General features: G+C 40.1%; 1 protein-coding gene and 1 non-coding gene across 13 annotated transcripts in view; both read right to left on the minus strand.

The window, feature by feature from the left end:
* NCOR1 (nuclear receptor corepressor 1) overlaps nt 1-15,193 on the minus strand; it is a 151,565-nt gene that overhangs the window by 64,761 nt on the left and 71,611 nt on the right. For 8 of the 12 annotated variants that reach the window (XM_055305354.1, XM_055305357.1, XM_055305356.1 and 5 more), the window contains 5 exons: nt 14,051-14,229; nt 13,480-13,534; nt 12,693-12,794; nt 3,322-3,449; nt 107-324 (listed from right to left, as the gene is read on the minus strand). In XM_055305354.1, coding sequence (XP_055161329.1) covers nt 107-324; nt 3,322-3,449; nt 12,693-12,794; nt 13,480-13,534; nt 14,051-14,229 — 682 coding nt within the window. The remainder of the gene's footprint in view (nt 1-106; nt 325-3,321; nt 3,450-12,692; nt 12,795-13,479; nt 13,535-14,050; nt 14,230-15,193) is intronic. The other 4 variants (XM_055305361.1, XM_055305363.1, XM_055305360.1 and 1 more) reach the window with 1 other exon arrangement.
* LOC129498005 (U4 spliceosomal RNA) lies at nt 11,040-11,184 on the minus strand. Its single transcript, XR_008662045.1, has one exon. It is a non-coding gene; the product is annotated as a U4 spliceosomal RNA (small nuclear RNA).

Raw genomic sequence — 15,193 nt, forward strand, 5'->3', positions numbered from 1 at the left:
TTATGTCTAGGTTGTCAACATCCAAGGACCCTCCTGCTCTACCCTGATACCACAACAAAATCCCGCACAAAATTCTGGCCTGTCCACTCCCATCCTGCCCACTCACTGGGCTCTGGTGGCGGTGGCAGAGGCGGCGGGGGCTCCTCGGTAGCTGCAGCGGCTGCAGCACTGGCCGCCGCAGCTTCGTTGGTCATGGACCTGGTGATCCGGCCCTTTCTGCGGCCCTGACTGTTGGCGGTCTTTCGTCCCCGAGGCGTGGCCTGTTCTCTCTCTTCCGTTTCTTCTGCTGTACCTTCCGTCTTGTCCTTTTCCTTGGTGTTCTCTCTGGAAACAAGAGCAGACAAAAATCTTGTGCAATTTAGAACTATACATGCCTCTAAGAAGATTATGGACATGATACTAAATAAGACTACTCAATCTCTCAGTTACTGAGAACAAAATTTATGAAACACATTGTCATGCCCCCATTTTAAAGGGTTTCAATGGGCTCAAATTAAGATACTTCACAAAGGTCTGTTTTATTCATTAATGGACTCAAAATGTAAACACATTTCAAGTCCCCTTATTACATATGAGAACACCCTATGAGGAAGTAATGGATGGCAGAAGAAAAGCCCCCAGACCTGCAATCCAGAGGCAGTGGGGGTACACCAAGAAGTGGGGAGTCCTGGATTTCTTGCCTTTGCTCCATGGTAAGTTTTCTCCTCTGTGAAATGAAGGGGCTGAAATAGATGCCTTTTCTATAGTAATAACTACAATATTGTTTCATTAAACCAGGCTCAATAGTTTCAACCATCTCCAATGCTAATTACGTGCCAACGGGGCAGTGCGGCCCACCGGTTATCATGGAGAAGGCTCTGGAGCCAGGCTGCTCAGGTTGGTACCAGAGTTGTGTGATGACCATGGACAAGTAACTTCCCCTCCACAGGTCTCTGTTTTACTCACCTATAAAGGAGGATAATAATGGTATGTTTCACAGAGCTATTGCAGTGATTAAAGGAGCTAATTTATATAAAATGCTCAGCACAGGGCCTGGGGCACAGTACACATCTCATGTGCTTTCTATTACTAGGGCTAAACCTCCCTCAGCCACTTAGGAAAAACTGGATCAACAAATAAAGGGTCATTACTATTAGTAGCAATAGTGTTCCATGTTAGATTGGAAGACTATTCTCTGTACTACATATCTCCCAGGGTTGTTAGATTTAAAAACAAGGTCCTCACCGTACATTTCTGCAAATGAATGGACAGGTGGCAATACTCAAAGACTCAATTGTTCTTGCTTAATGGGAGATGTTGATTTTTTTTTCAAATTCTATGCACTGCAAGCAAAGACCTGTTGTAGCTTACCAAGCTTATCCCAAATAAAAAAAAAAAAAAGTTCAAGAGTTTTCCCTCTTCGGTCCTGAACTGCCCTTGAAGTTACCCATGCAGCCCTCTTTCTCCACTTCTCATTGCCCTAGTAGTCACCAATGACTTACAAACTGCAAAATCAAAGGATGTTCTCTCAATTCTTGTCACACAGAACTTCCTGGGGCAACAGACCCAAGGACAATTCTTTTTATCCTTCTCAACTTAACTTCTAGGACCTCATGCTTTCCTGATATCCCTATTGGTACTCTGGCTCTCTGTCTGGGGAATGCCTCCTTCTTCTCACCCTTTCATGTACGGATTTCCCAAGGCTCATCCTGGCCTTATTAAGGCTCTGTGAGGTTACTCCATTCAACATCCATTCCACTAGGGTGACTCCCACTCTATCTTTAGAGTCACACCTCACATCTCCTAAGAACCAGACTTGTCTGCCCAACCACCTGCTGGAAATCTCCATCAATACATCTGGATTCTGTATCAATGGAAACTCAACATGTCCAAAAACATGCTTGTCAACTACTCTGCCTCCTGCTCCACTCCGTGTTCTAGATACTCGTCTTTAACAGTACCACCGTAATCAATATTCACTCACATTTAGGAGTTTGGAATCATCTTTAGGTTTTCCCCTTTTCTTTACCTCCTGTATGTGATAGCACGCCAAGGTTTGGTTATTTCATCTCAGTAGTAGTGCTCCTACTAATTCCACCATCTCAATTTCTACTACCATTGTCCTTATTCACTGCCTCGGTACCTCCAACCACTCTCCTGTAATAGCCTCCCAGCCTTACATCTCCAAACCATCCATTCTATGCTGCTTGTGGGTGAATATTATAGCAAATAGCTTTGGCAAGAAACTATTCTATCCAGGAACACCTGAGTGGCTTATTTGGTTAAGTGTCTGACTCTGGATTTCAGCTCAGGTCATAATCTCAGGTCCCTGAGATCAAGCCCCACACCAGGCTCCATGCTCAGCAGGGAGTCTGCTTGAGATTCTCCTTCTCCCTTTGCCCCTCCCCCTACTAATGCATGCTTGTGCACAAGAACTCCAAAATAAATAAATAAATCTTTTTTAAAAGCCAAAGGAACCATTCCATCCATTTAAATGGCTACCTACTCTCAAACAACTCACAATGCAGCCTATCCTAGCTTCAGCCTATACCAATAAGTATAAGGCTATACTTATTCCATTTTTCTTCTTCACCCACCCTATGGTCCAGGCTAATAAAACCATTATCTGCCAGTTCTTAGAGCAGCATATCTCTTGTGCTGGCTGCTCCTTCTATTCTTTCCACATTAACCACTAGCTCCTACATAAAGTCCTCTAAACTATCCAGAAAGGAGTAACTCTGAACCCCTATTTAATCTCCCAGCATCCCTTACTGGTTCTGCTCATTTCTTCCAGGCTTTTTTCTTTTTCTTAAGTAGCCCTCGCATCTTGCCTAGCTTCCCCATACTATATCATCAACTACCTGGGAACAGTACATTCATTCATTCATTCATTCATTTATTTATTATGATAGATCGAGAGAGAGAGAGAGGCAGAGACACAGGAGGAGAGAGAAGCAGGCTCCATGCCGGGAGCCCCACGTGGGACTCGATCCCAGGACTCTAGGATTGCGCTCTGGGCCAAAGGCAGGCACTAAACCACTGAGCCACCCAGGGATAGGATGCCCAGAACAGTACATATCTTATGTACTTTTGCATCCTCCATACATCACTAAAAATGAATGATTAATAGAAATTTTAGGAAAAAAGTACAAACCAAGATAGGACAGTTCCATATGAGCAGAACCACTGACCAGATGGGAGTTTAAATGTTTCACTTGAACAACTGATGGCTTAACAACTAAAAAAACACCCCATTCATTCTTTTATCTAAAATTTTATACCTTTGAGAGTCAATAGGCTCATGATTTAAAAATAAGACTAATATCTAATCATTTAACTCACTTAGAATCCTCCTTTTCATCTTTTTCTTCTTCATCTTTCTTTTCTTCTTCTTTTTTTTCTGTTTTTTCTGCTTTATCTTCTTCTTTTTCTTCTACTTTTTCTTCTTGTGAGGGTCGGGCAATTTGCTGCTGGAATGAACCATAATTTGTCAAATTTAACATTAAAAGAAACAGCTCCTCAAATTGTGATGACCAACTATAATAAATATCTTTGCAAGAAAAGTAATGAACAACTTACTGATCACTTACAATGTAATTAGGGGTAATGTATTAAAAATTAGTCTAATACTCTTTAATATATTACATATGTATTGGTTAAAAGCAAGTGCATGTACGCTCCTAGCATCCGAATCCATCAAAGAGGCAAAAGTGTTACGATTCCACTTAGAAACCTGAAATCTCAGGTTGGTTCTCTCTTTCTGTAATTCCCACATCTTAATCTGTCACTCAAATTCAATTCTACCTTAAAATTTGATAACCTATAATCTACCAATCCATTCCCCTAATATTAGATGCCTAATATGCTTCCAACTTTTTCATTTTCATCACTAGGGATGATACTACAGGAAGCATCTTATGCATTTACTCTTCTACGGGAACATTCACTTAATTAATATGGTGGTCGTAATCAAAACTAATTTGGAAAAGTAGTAAGGATATAATAAAGTGAAAAGAAGTAAAACACTCCAATATTTCTAAGCTATAATTACACTCTATAATTAAAAATGTGAACAAAGACAAGAAGAGATTATGGATCCTTTTATCTTTGCTAAAATTGTGACTCTAAGAGAAAAAAGTGAAATTAGTAATTTCAGCTCATGTTAGTATTATTTTTATTTAATGCAGAAATCTAGACTGTCTAACCTAAGTAGGATTGAACTGCCAACTGGCATTATAGCACACAGCTCACTGTCTCGTGTGTACCTCTTCCAATCCCCCTACATTTCCTATACTGGTTGCTGCTCTGGACTTACCTGAACACACCCAGCATTTCATGTCTTTGCCTGGAACACCCTTTCTGCCCCTCCTTGCCTAGTAAATTCCCATAGATCCTCTGAAATTTAGTTCAAAAGGCTACATCTCCTGTGAGGCACTTCTTGATTTCCACAGAAAAGCTTCAGACCCTGTCTCTCTACCATTCCACTTGCATGGTCCACATCTGCTTGCAGCACTTACTGCAGGGTGGCATGTACCTGGTTATCAGGGTCTGTCTGGCTCATTGCGTTACAATCTCCTGAAGGACAAGCACTCAATCTTAATCATCTGAGTATCCCAAGTTCCTAGGAGACATCTGGACCACAGAAGCATCAGTATGCGCTGGATACAGCAAACACCAAGTTCCTTTACTCTGCATATTTGAAAAGTTTTGCCCTCCCACCTCAATCTCTCATTCTGATCCAGGCCAATATCAATCTTGCCTTATAGTAATTGCCTGTCTTCTTACCTGTTCCCATCACCAGACAAAATGAAATACCATTAATGTAAGGTAAGATTTCCCTTAATTCTTAATACCAACTCAAATTCCTTTAGCTACTCACTAAATCTGGCTTTTTTCCTAGGATAACAAACACCTTACTGGCCTCTCCAAAAGAGGTCCCCATATTATGCCTTCTTCAAATCCACAAGGAAATAAAAAAGACTGTATCCTTACTGCTCCCAACTGCCACTTCCAGAATATTGCTGAACTGTGGTATTTTTAAAAATACTTCCTTTTTCAAATTTTACAAAATCTACCTATGATGCCTTTTTTCTCTTCTGGTGTTATGGATTGACTTTTCAGATACTTCTAAGAACACATAAATGATTCTATCACATGGTTCTTTATTCCTTGCCATTATTCTTCCAACTCTGACACATGTATCAGTGCCTTTTCTATCAACGGAATATCCTAGAACTGAAATACTTTTGAGGTCATGCTCATTAAACTCCCCAAAGGTGAAGTCACAATTGCCATCACCGGTGGGCACTGTTTTACCTTCAAAATCCTGAAATCAGAAAACCTCCTCTACAACAATCACTCACGCCCCACCTATCCCATATTTTCAATGTTTTTGATTCTATTTGTCCCCATCATTACCTTTGATTCCTTTATTCTATGGAATTTTACAGTTCATCAGGAAGAGCTGTATCTACTCTTCCACTACCCCTCACCAAATCATTTTAGTACCATGGTTCCCTCACATATCCTACTTTCACAATTTCTCACCCTGGTAATTGCCAGTGTCCTTTCCTTCTGAGGGTTTATTATTACTAGACAAAACTAAGAAGTCAGGAAAATTTTCAAATGTATATTTTCCAACCATGACTAAGTTCGCTTTACAACTGGGAATGTTTTATTCACCTTTGACCGACACCAATAGCATAGGGGTCACAAGGCTAGTCTCAAATGCTAATAACCTCAAACGACCCACTTGCCACAAATGTAGCATCCATTAGTCATTCTGAACAAACAAGATGCCATACTAATGATAAACTCTGCCCTTTGCCTAGCAAAGTAGGCAAAGCAAGTAGGCTTTGTAGCCCAGAAAATGGTTTGGAGCCCTAAGAAATGACAGGGAGGTATCAACTCAGCAGAAGAAAAAATAAAAGAGGTTCACTGTTCTCTTACACTTGGATGACACATATAACTCGTTTCCCTAATACATTTCTATTTCTAATGCCAACCAGTACTCTGAAAAAGTGAAGCAATCCCACACATTCTCTACTGTCTGAAATCCAGTCAACAGTTGACTCTGCTCTCCCTTTCATAGTGCTCGGGACTGGGAAGCAAGGTAGCACCTGCTTCAACCAGGCAATGGCAAGATGAGGGCAGGATCGCTCTTGATGCATAATCGCCAATTCTGCAGAGGGTGTGGACATGATCCAGAGAAACTGATGTAGTTGCTAAATGTCACACTAGAAGAGTGTGACACCTATGGAGCAGAACCTCTGTCGAAGCAGTATCCACATTAGCTCGCAGTAGTGGATATAGAGGGAGAGCCAGGCAGGGCAGAGTGTGCAACCAGCATTCACCTTTGGGTGACATGCATTGAGACCCACTGTAATGACTGCTACTGACATTAGAGTGTAAGGAATAACTGGATTTTGACAAGAAGTGATCGCAACTGCTTTTGTTTCAGGCAAATCTGTAATGAGGTGTGCTGATCCCCATAGTCAACAAGTTACATCCCTCAAACCCTTCAGCAGGTTGGCTGGAGAAGTTCACAGTTTCAAAAGTCCACAGTTTCAAAAGGAAATTCATCCAAAGGTCCCCTAATAGAGACATCCCAGCAGCTTCCTGTCCAAGTTTTTTCCTCCTTAAGCCTAACAGTTCATAGTCAATTAAAAAAAGTTTCAGTTAGGGAGGATCTCATAGCATGAAACAAGTCTGTCAAACAACAAACTATGCACTATAAATATGAGTACATTATAAAGCAAAATAAAAATCCAAATGAAAAAACTGAAACGCTTTATGTACTGATAAATGAAGTGCATAATGATAAATGAAGAACAAGAAATTTCAACAGAGTCCTCTATAGCAAGATCAAAAGACAGTTTATGCTGAGATCTATTTCTATGTCTGAGTATCTAACACTTATATGCACTCTATGTGTATTTGTTAACATGCTCGAGTCTTCAGAAAACAGATAAACGAATTCCTACTCAGTAGACGATGAAGTTGCCAAGAAATGAAATGACTACATTAGAACTACATTTAGACTACGTCTAGTGAACTAAAAACATACAAGAGACAAAATGAATGAAGTCCTACTTTAGCCACTGAGTTAAGTATCTCAGGCAGTAAACAGAAAATATCTTACCAAAATATACTTAAAAACTAATGCCTTTACACCAACTGAATTTGAGACTACTTTCCTGAAGAGTAAAAGCTGTCAAATCCCCATAGCACACCGTGAGGAAGGCAACAAAGGCAAGAGTTGCTACCGTTTATTGGGCACTCCCTGTCCTTGATGCGACACTCTAGGGACTTCACATACAGAACAAGTTGTCAAGTTAACCCTGCAAGGAAAGTATTACTGCTTCCATGCTCACAGATATAGAAACCAAGGCTCCGCAAGTGAAAAGACACATCTAGGGTAACAAGGATACAAAAGGGCGGAGCGTTTTTGGGTCTAAAGCTCTTTCCATTCTATTCAACCTTTTAAGTCTGTCTAAAATAGTCTATTGTCTGACAGTTCAGTCAGAAACTCTCCCAGCTTCAAACTACTACATTTACATAAATACATGCTTTCTCAATACCTTTGGGGAATAAGAACACGTTGACATATTTTTTACTTATTTATTATTTTTAAAAAGATTTAATTTATTCATTCATGGGAGACACACAAAAAGGCAGAGACGTAGGCAGAGGGAGAAGCAGGCTCCATGCTGGGAGCCCGATGTGGGACTCAGTCCCGGAACTTCGGGAGGATCATGCCCTGAGCCAAAGGCAGACACTCAACTGTTGAGCAACCCAGGTGTCCTAGCGCTGACATATTTAAAGAGGACATATGACAGAATGAAGGAAGAATACAAATTCTTGTGAAAGGTAATCAAGTATTTGGAAATGAAGCATGTGGCTTCTAAACCATGACTTGCTTTATTGTAGGTCACTAGCAGGTACCACAGTAATTCTAGGTGCATAGTGGCAGATTTTATTAGATGGGAATTTATGCTGAAAGGTAAAAAAGAAATTCTTACCTCTAACAAAATGTTACACAGAGAATCAAATTACTACTTGGCATGTTATTTATAATTCTAGATCCCAAATAGTAACACAAGGACTGGCTTTTGGCTTCTAATCTCTGCTATGTATTCATTGCTTCAACTAAGACTTATAAAGAACCACACTCACTCTCATCACAGGATGCTAGTAAGTTGAACTGTGAAATGGTTTCAGCAATAGCTAACAGAATTGTGAATGAAAACTTTTGCCAACAATAATCTCTGAACACAAGTCTAACAAAAATGATTATCTGTCTCATTTCCCTATGATTCTAAGATTAAACTCCTTTTCAGAGGAAATAATATGCAAGGTTCCCTGAAGCAATAGCAGGTCAAAAATCAAATCTCACAGAGGAGCCTGGCTGATTTATTTTTTTTTTAATTTTTATTTATTTATTTATGATAGAGAGAGAGAGAGAGAGAGAGAGAGAGAGAGAGGCAGAGACACAGGCAGAGGGAGAAGCAGGCTCCATGCACCGGGAGCCCGACGCGGGATTCGATCCGGGGTCTCCAGGATCACGCCCTGGGCCAAAGGCAGGCGCCAAACCGCTGCGCCACCCAGGGATCCCGAGCCTGGTTGGTTTAGTTGGTTGGGTGGCTGCCTTCGACTCAGGTCATGATCTCAGGGTCCTGGGATCCAGCCCCATATTGGGCTCCCTGCTCAGCAGAGTTTGCTTCTCTCTCTCCCCCTGCCACTCCTCCCTGCTTGTGTTCTCTCTCTCTCTCTCCAAGGAATAAATAAAATATTAAAAAAAATAATAATCAAACCTCGCAAGCTTGGAATCTCTCTCAGCAAATAGCACACTATACATTCACATACTGAATCATGATGACCTCCTTTGGGTAAGAGGTTGAGAGGGGAGGATGGGTAAGGCAAGAAACGATCAGGCATTAACTTAAGCAGAACTATACAGAGTCTTGAAATAAATTTGCCCTAATCGCTCTGGGATTATCTCAAGTAATTCCTACTAATTCAAACTTGATTGGATAATAGAGCAGTAAAGTGATTTTCAAATTAGTTGGAGCTCTATTATCTACCAGGGCAAAATCAAGTCACACCAATTTAAAAATTCTTCACTTATAATGAGATTCTTTTTTTTTTTTTTAATTTTTTATTTATTTATTTATGATAGTCACAGAGAGAAAGAGAGAGAGGCAGAGACACAGGCAGAGGGAGAAGCAGGCTCCATGCACCGGGAGCCCGATGTGGGATTCGATCCCGGGTCTCCAGGATCGCGCCCTGGGCCAAAGGCAGGCGCCAAACCGCTGCGCCACCCAGGGATCCCCTATAATGAGATTCTTAAAAAAAAAAAAAAAAAAAATCTCGGGGATCCCTGGGTGGCTCAGCAGTTTAGAGCCTGCCTTCAGCCCAGGGCGTGATACTGGAGTTCCGGGACTGAGAAATTTCCACACTGGGCTCCCTGCATGGAGCCTGCTTCTCCCTCTCTCTGTCTGTGTCTCTGCTTCTTTCTGTGTATCTCTCATGAATAAATAAATAACATCCTTTAAAAAAAAAAATCTCTTTCTAAACTTTTTTCTCTACAGCAAATTCTACATTCCCAACCCAGATCGGTTTCCTAAACTCCAGATTTCTACATCTAACTGTCCCCTTTACAACTCCACTTGGACATCTAATATGTATCTGAAACTCAGCATGTCCCAATTTGTCCCCCCGACCTGCCACTCCTTCAGTCATGCCTACACAGTAAATGGCAACCCCACTAGCTAAAACTTGGGTTATCTTTGGTAACTGGCATTGAGTCCCCACAATCAATCCATCAGCATAACCCGTTTAACTTACCTTCAAAAATACACCCAGAAACGGACCAGTTCTCCCCATGTTCCCTAGTAGAGTCTAGTCCAAGCTACTGGGAGGATTAACCTAACATGCTAACTGGCCTCCCTTACAACCTAGCCTCAACCGAGCAGGCAGCCTGAAAGATTCTGTCACAAACAAAATCTGACACTACTCTTCTGCTCAGAGTCTAATGGCTTCTCCTCTGATTTGGTATCAGATCCAATGTTATTCAGTTCTATAAAAGCCAGACCTTAAACTAACACCACCCAATTTCAGAAAACCTGTCCACCTATTTTGACACAAACAGAATGAAGTACACAAGCAATGAAGAAACAGAGGTAAGATTCTTCTGGTCAAGGATGGTGCTGTATTTCCACATTCAACCCCTCCTTTTTTTTTTTTTTAAGGTTTTATTTATTTATTTTCATGAGAGACACAGAGAGAGCAGCAGAGACACAGGCAGAGGGAGAAGCAGGCTCCCTGTGGGGAGCCTGCTGTGGGACTTGATCCCAGGACCCCGGGATTACGCTCTAGGCCAAAGGCAGACGCTCAACTGACCCAGGCGTCCTGACCCCATCCTCTCTTAAACTCCCAGTGAAACAACCAGAGAAATATAAAACTCTGATTTTTGAGGAAAAATCATCAAGGTAAAAACTTAAAAGCCAATTAGGGCAGGACAAGACTGATGGCAAGGCTGACCAACCCAAAACTGAGCCAACCTGAGGGCAAATATACTAAACTATGGTTCAGGTCAAGGTGAGGGCACACATGGAAAATTTCAGTTCTGTAAATGGATTCTGGGTCGTGCTAGAGTAGTGTAAAAGCACTGAATAAGAAAGAAGTACAGAAGAGGGAAACCTGGGTAGCTCAGCAGTTAGAGCATCTGCCTTCGGCTCAGGGCATGATCCCAGAGTCCCGGGATCGAGTCCTACATCGGGCTCCCTGCAGGAGCCTGCTTCTCTCTCCGCCTCTCTCTGTGGGTCTCTCATAAATAAATAAATAAAATCTTAAAAAAAAAAAAAAAAAAGAATGTACAGAAGAAAACTCTAATGTGGCTCTAATATGGCTGGAACTTAACAAGCATGCCACGGAGAGCAGTGAGATGGCATCCCAGACAACTTTAGGATAGAAAACAAATGTTTCAGAGTAACAGAGACATTCCCTGTCGCACTGAATTTCCTGCTAGAGCTTTCTCCTCTGTTATCATAAGCCAACAGACTGCTAATCCTGCAAATATAAGATATAATACATATCAAATTATTCCCTTACATTATCTGGGATTGAAAAATTTTAAGTTTCAATTAGCAATAATCGCGCCTCAGATAAACCTCATTGGCTATGATACTGCCACTGCACAAAGCTGGGATTGAAAATTTTTAAATAATTTAAATATAAAATATGTAATTTCTAAAAATTAAGTTCAATTAAAGTTATAAATACTAGTTGGTAGTAACAGAACAAAGCTATTGTTAAAAATTTGTAGCTGAAACTTGTTTAAAACACAAGATGGGCTCTAACATCACTAGATAAAAGAGTTCAATTCCACTTACTCCGTGGGAAGCCCTGGCACCTTTAGTGAAACAGTGTTTCCCGCCTCACTGATGAACTCTGATTTGCTCCCCGTCAGGTAGGAACTATTCGTGGAGCTCCACAAGCATCCCTCTCTTTATGTCTACAGTATCAGTCCCATCAGTGAGGGTACAAGCTTGCTCTTTTCCTCCCTCTTGATCTTCATCAGCCCTCTCCCCATTTCTCTGTTCCCCTTCATACGCAAAACTTACAACAGAGGGCACACCTGTACCACTGCCACTCCCTCACCTCCCACATCCCCTTTAGGTCACTACAATCTTATTTCTGGCCCCCTAACCAATCCACTGAAAATACATGCCAAGGGCACCTCAGCACACTCAACCTCTAGCAGCATTTCATGCAGCTGGCTCATGAAACACTCCCTGTACTTTTTCTGACCAAGAAATACTGTTTCCACAGAATACATAATCACATCCTGTGAGGTAGTAGTATTCTGTAGGAAACAATGACCCAGAAAACACAAACAGGTTATGGCTACCAATAATGAGAGTCTGTGTCACCCTGTACCTGGTGAGCAGGGTGGCTAAGGAAAGACAGGGCGGCTGTGGGGAGAAACCAAGAAAGATTTAGGAAGGCTGATCAGCAGTCAGCAGCTGTGCAAGTTCATGCATGCGATCCCAGATCCCAAAATGGATCTGGGCGCAGAGAGCAGCAGCAATCACACTGTCCCAGAAGCCATACTGATGAAGCACACATGGGCTGTGACAGCTGCTGATCAGTTATTTGGGGGAAAACAACTGTGAAAACGTACGCTGCATTGTACTAGAAACTGTCTTTCAAGATCAGGTGCTTTTTCAGAATAAACTATCTAAACTCAAGAAATAAAGTTAATCTGAAACAAAATCGGGCCCCCAAGTCTTTTGGCAAACTAGCCTTTACGCTCTTACTATGCTACATTTCTCTGCATTTCTCCCGTATTCTACCTGCACCCCCTCCTCAGTCAAAAGGACTGGTAAAGACAACATGTGGAATGAGGTGTCATGGGTCCTACCCTTTATATTAATCACGGTTAACACCAACATACACAATATAGATAACATGGAAGTGTAAAACGTTTCTTATTGATTTTATCATAGTAGAAACTTACATCTATTAACAATAGATGTCACACATCAAATATATATTAATTTCAAAATAATAACATGTTCATAACATCCTCATTATTTAATGAAATGTCAATCCCTAAAATACACATGATTAAGTACAAGGCCCCAGTTATTCCATTTCCCCCCCCCCCATCTCCAACCCTGACACATCTTCCACACAGTAATGAAACATACCTGGTTTCTTCCTCTGCGTTTTCCATAATTCCTTCTTACTAGGGCTTTATAATTCTCATTTTTCTTGGTTAAGTAGTAATACAAAACACAATCAGGAACACTCTATAAGGGAAATAAAATATTTTTGAGGAGCCAAAGAATAACATTTTTAAAAAATCAAGTAACACTTTCAAATATCTGGTATTTTCAAGGTATAAATTAAAGAGAAACACAGGACTGGCATTTTAATACATATCTAGGCTCTAAAAATATATACATTATACCTACTATTTTAATGGACAATTACAGTGGTCTTAATTCAAATTATGTACAAGACAGCAGGAACTATCAGAAACATTCAAGCACTTCCTTATTAAGCAATAACTAAATTCTCTTTCTTGTTACATATATGTAAATATTCAAAACATCTCTCTTTAAATATTTTGCTCAAAAACACTATATCCAATCTATTGTGGAAAAAAACTCAGGGAAAATCAGGACTCTGATATTTTAACCAAAAGTTTAGAAAGGTTCAAAAAACAAAGTAAGGGTTTAAAAAAAAAAATGTATACTTTTTAGGGAAATAGGGTATCAGGCGTTTTTTTGTTAACCATGAAAATTAGACTATACTCTGTGCTTATTATCTGTTACATAATTATCACTATAGTGTCAACTGAAAGTCTTTTCTGTATTAAGCCCTCTACAAAAATCAGTTCTATTTAAGTACTTCTGTGTATCAGAGCACAAAAACTTCAAAGTAGCAAACATCACAAAGCTATAAACATTCTCAATGCAAATCATGTCTTACCTTCCTTTCCAAGTAGGATGCAATTAGTCCAAAGTTTTTGGGATGCTGGATAAACCTGAGTAAAAAAAGAAGAAAAACAAAACAAACACATACACACAAACATTTTAACAACTTAAAAAGTGGAGCAAGGGGACCTCTTGGGGACAGAACTATTAGTACAGACTACTTCTCAGTGATCCCTAACTGCCAACAAGAGGGACAACTGCAAAATGGCTAAAGTTAAGGGCACAAGTTCCTGGACACCATCCACCAGAAACTGATGGGATTGGTCTATGGTAGAGCACAGAACTCTGTATTTTTAAAACACACCCCCAGGTAACTCAGACACCACCCAAGTTTGGGTGCCACGTTCAACATGACTTCATAACCCCAGTTCTCATCTGTGACCTGTGCTCCCATCTATAAACTTATGGGAAGATCAAAGCAAATTTATAATCTCTACTTAATAGAGTATCCATTCAAATGCCAAAAGGGGGCCAAGTTTTTGGGGAAATCATTCAATTTACAAGTGAAATACTTTTCACAAATTTATGTAAGCTTCTATTAGAAAATAATTTAAAGTTTAAATTACTTGTCCTTAAAGATCTCCTTCTCGTGGTCAGTCCAAACATTCATAAACTGCCTATCTTTATAAACCTTCATAGGGTCCTCCATGAGCCCATTCATGTTGATGAACTTGACCCGTCTCTGTTCTGCATCAAACATCATAGGTGGGATAACAGATAGCTGCCTCATTTGTTTCTCATTATTCTGCCAAAGAAAGTAAACATAATTTACACAGAATAAAATTTAAAAAGGGCTATACACCAGCTACCTCAATATCTGCCACAAAAACCACATGTGTAGTTTCATGTGTCAAGAGCAGCATGTACCATAACATCTAACACGTGGTGATTACTCGTATATCTAATAAATACTCATTAAATGAATTACAGAGGCAGAAGGTATACATGTTATGCTTTTATATCCTACTACTACGTTTTGAGAAGAGTGCTTTACTTAAAACAAGTAGATACTGGGACACCTGGGTGGCTCAGTGGTTAAGCGTCTGCCTTTGGCTCAGGGCGTGATCCTGGAGTCCCAGGATCAAGTCCCACATTGCGCTCCCTACATGGAGCCTGCTTCCCCCTCTGCCTATGTCTCTGCCTCTCTCTATGTCTCTAATGAAGAAATAAAATCTTTAAAAAGAAAAAAAAAACCAAGTTGATACTTGAGAGAGTAAAATTAAGACCGAGAGGACACAAAGAAATGCCAAGGTCAATGAAGTAATGATCTCATAAAACAATTATATTAATATAGTCTCATTTTTAAAAGTCTTAATATCATTTTTTTTAATCAAGAATAAATCTTAATGTCATTTTGGAGACCAGTGAATAGGAAAAAAAGCCAACAGGCAACAAAATCTTAAATTGATTTTAAATTAACTAAACTCTCATGTTAAATACTTCTTGCTCATCTTACATAATTTTTTCACTGAAAATTGGACTACTGTCCTTAGAATTTCAACTAAAACTTTGTTACATCTGTATAATCGGTTTTTCCCCAAAGTTTAATTTAGAAGTTCATAAGCACAAATTAATATAAAACATTTTTCACCAAAATTATAGGTATTGACCTCAACACAAAGCTAGGTTTTTCCTAAAACTCTTCCTCACAGAAGTGGATACCACCTTACAGTCAAGTTCTTACAAAGTGTCTAACTTTAGGGGGTATG

This window comes from Nyctereutes procyonoides, unplaced genomic scaffold, assembly GCF_905146905.1.
Source record: "Nyctereutes procyonoides isolate TBG_1078 unplaced genomic scaffold, NYPRO_anot_genome, whole genome shotgun sequence".
Taxonomy (NCBI): domain Eukaryota; kingdom Metazoa; phylum Chordata; class Mammalia; order Carnivora; family Canidae; genus Nyctereutes; species Nyctereutes procyonoides.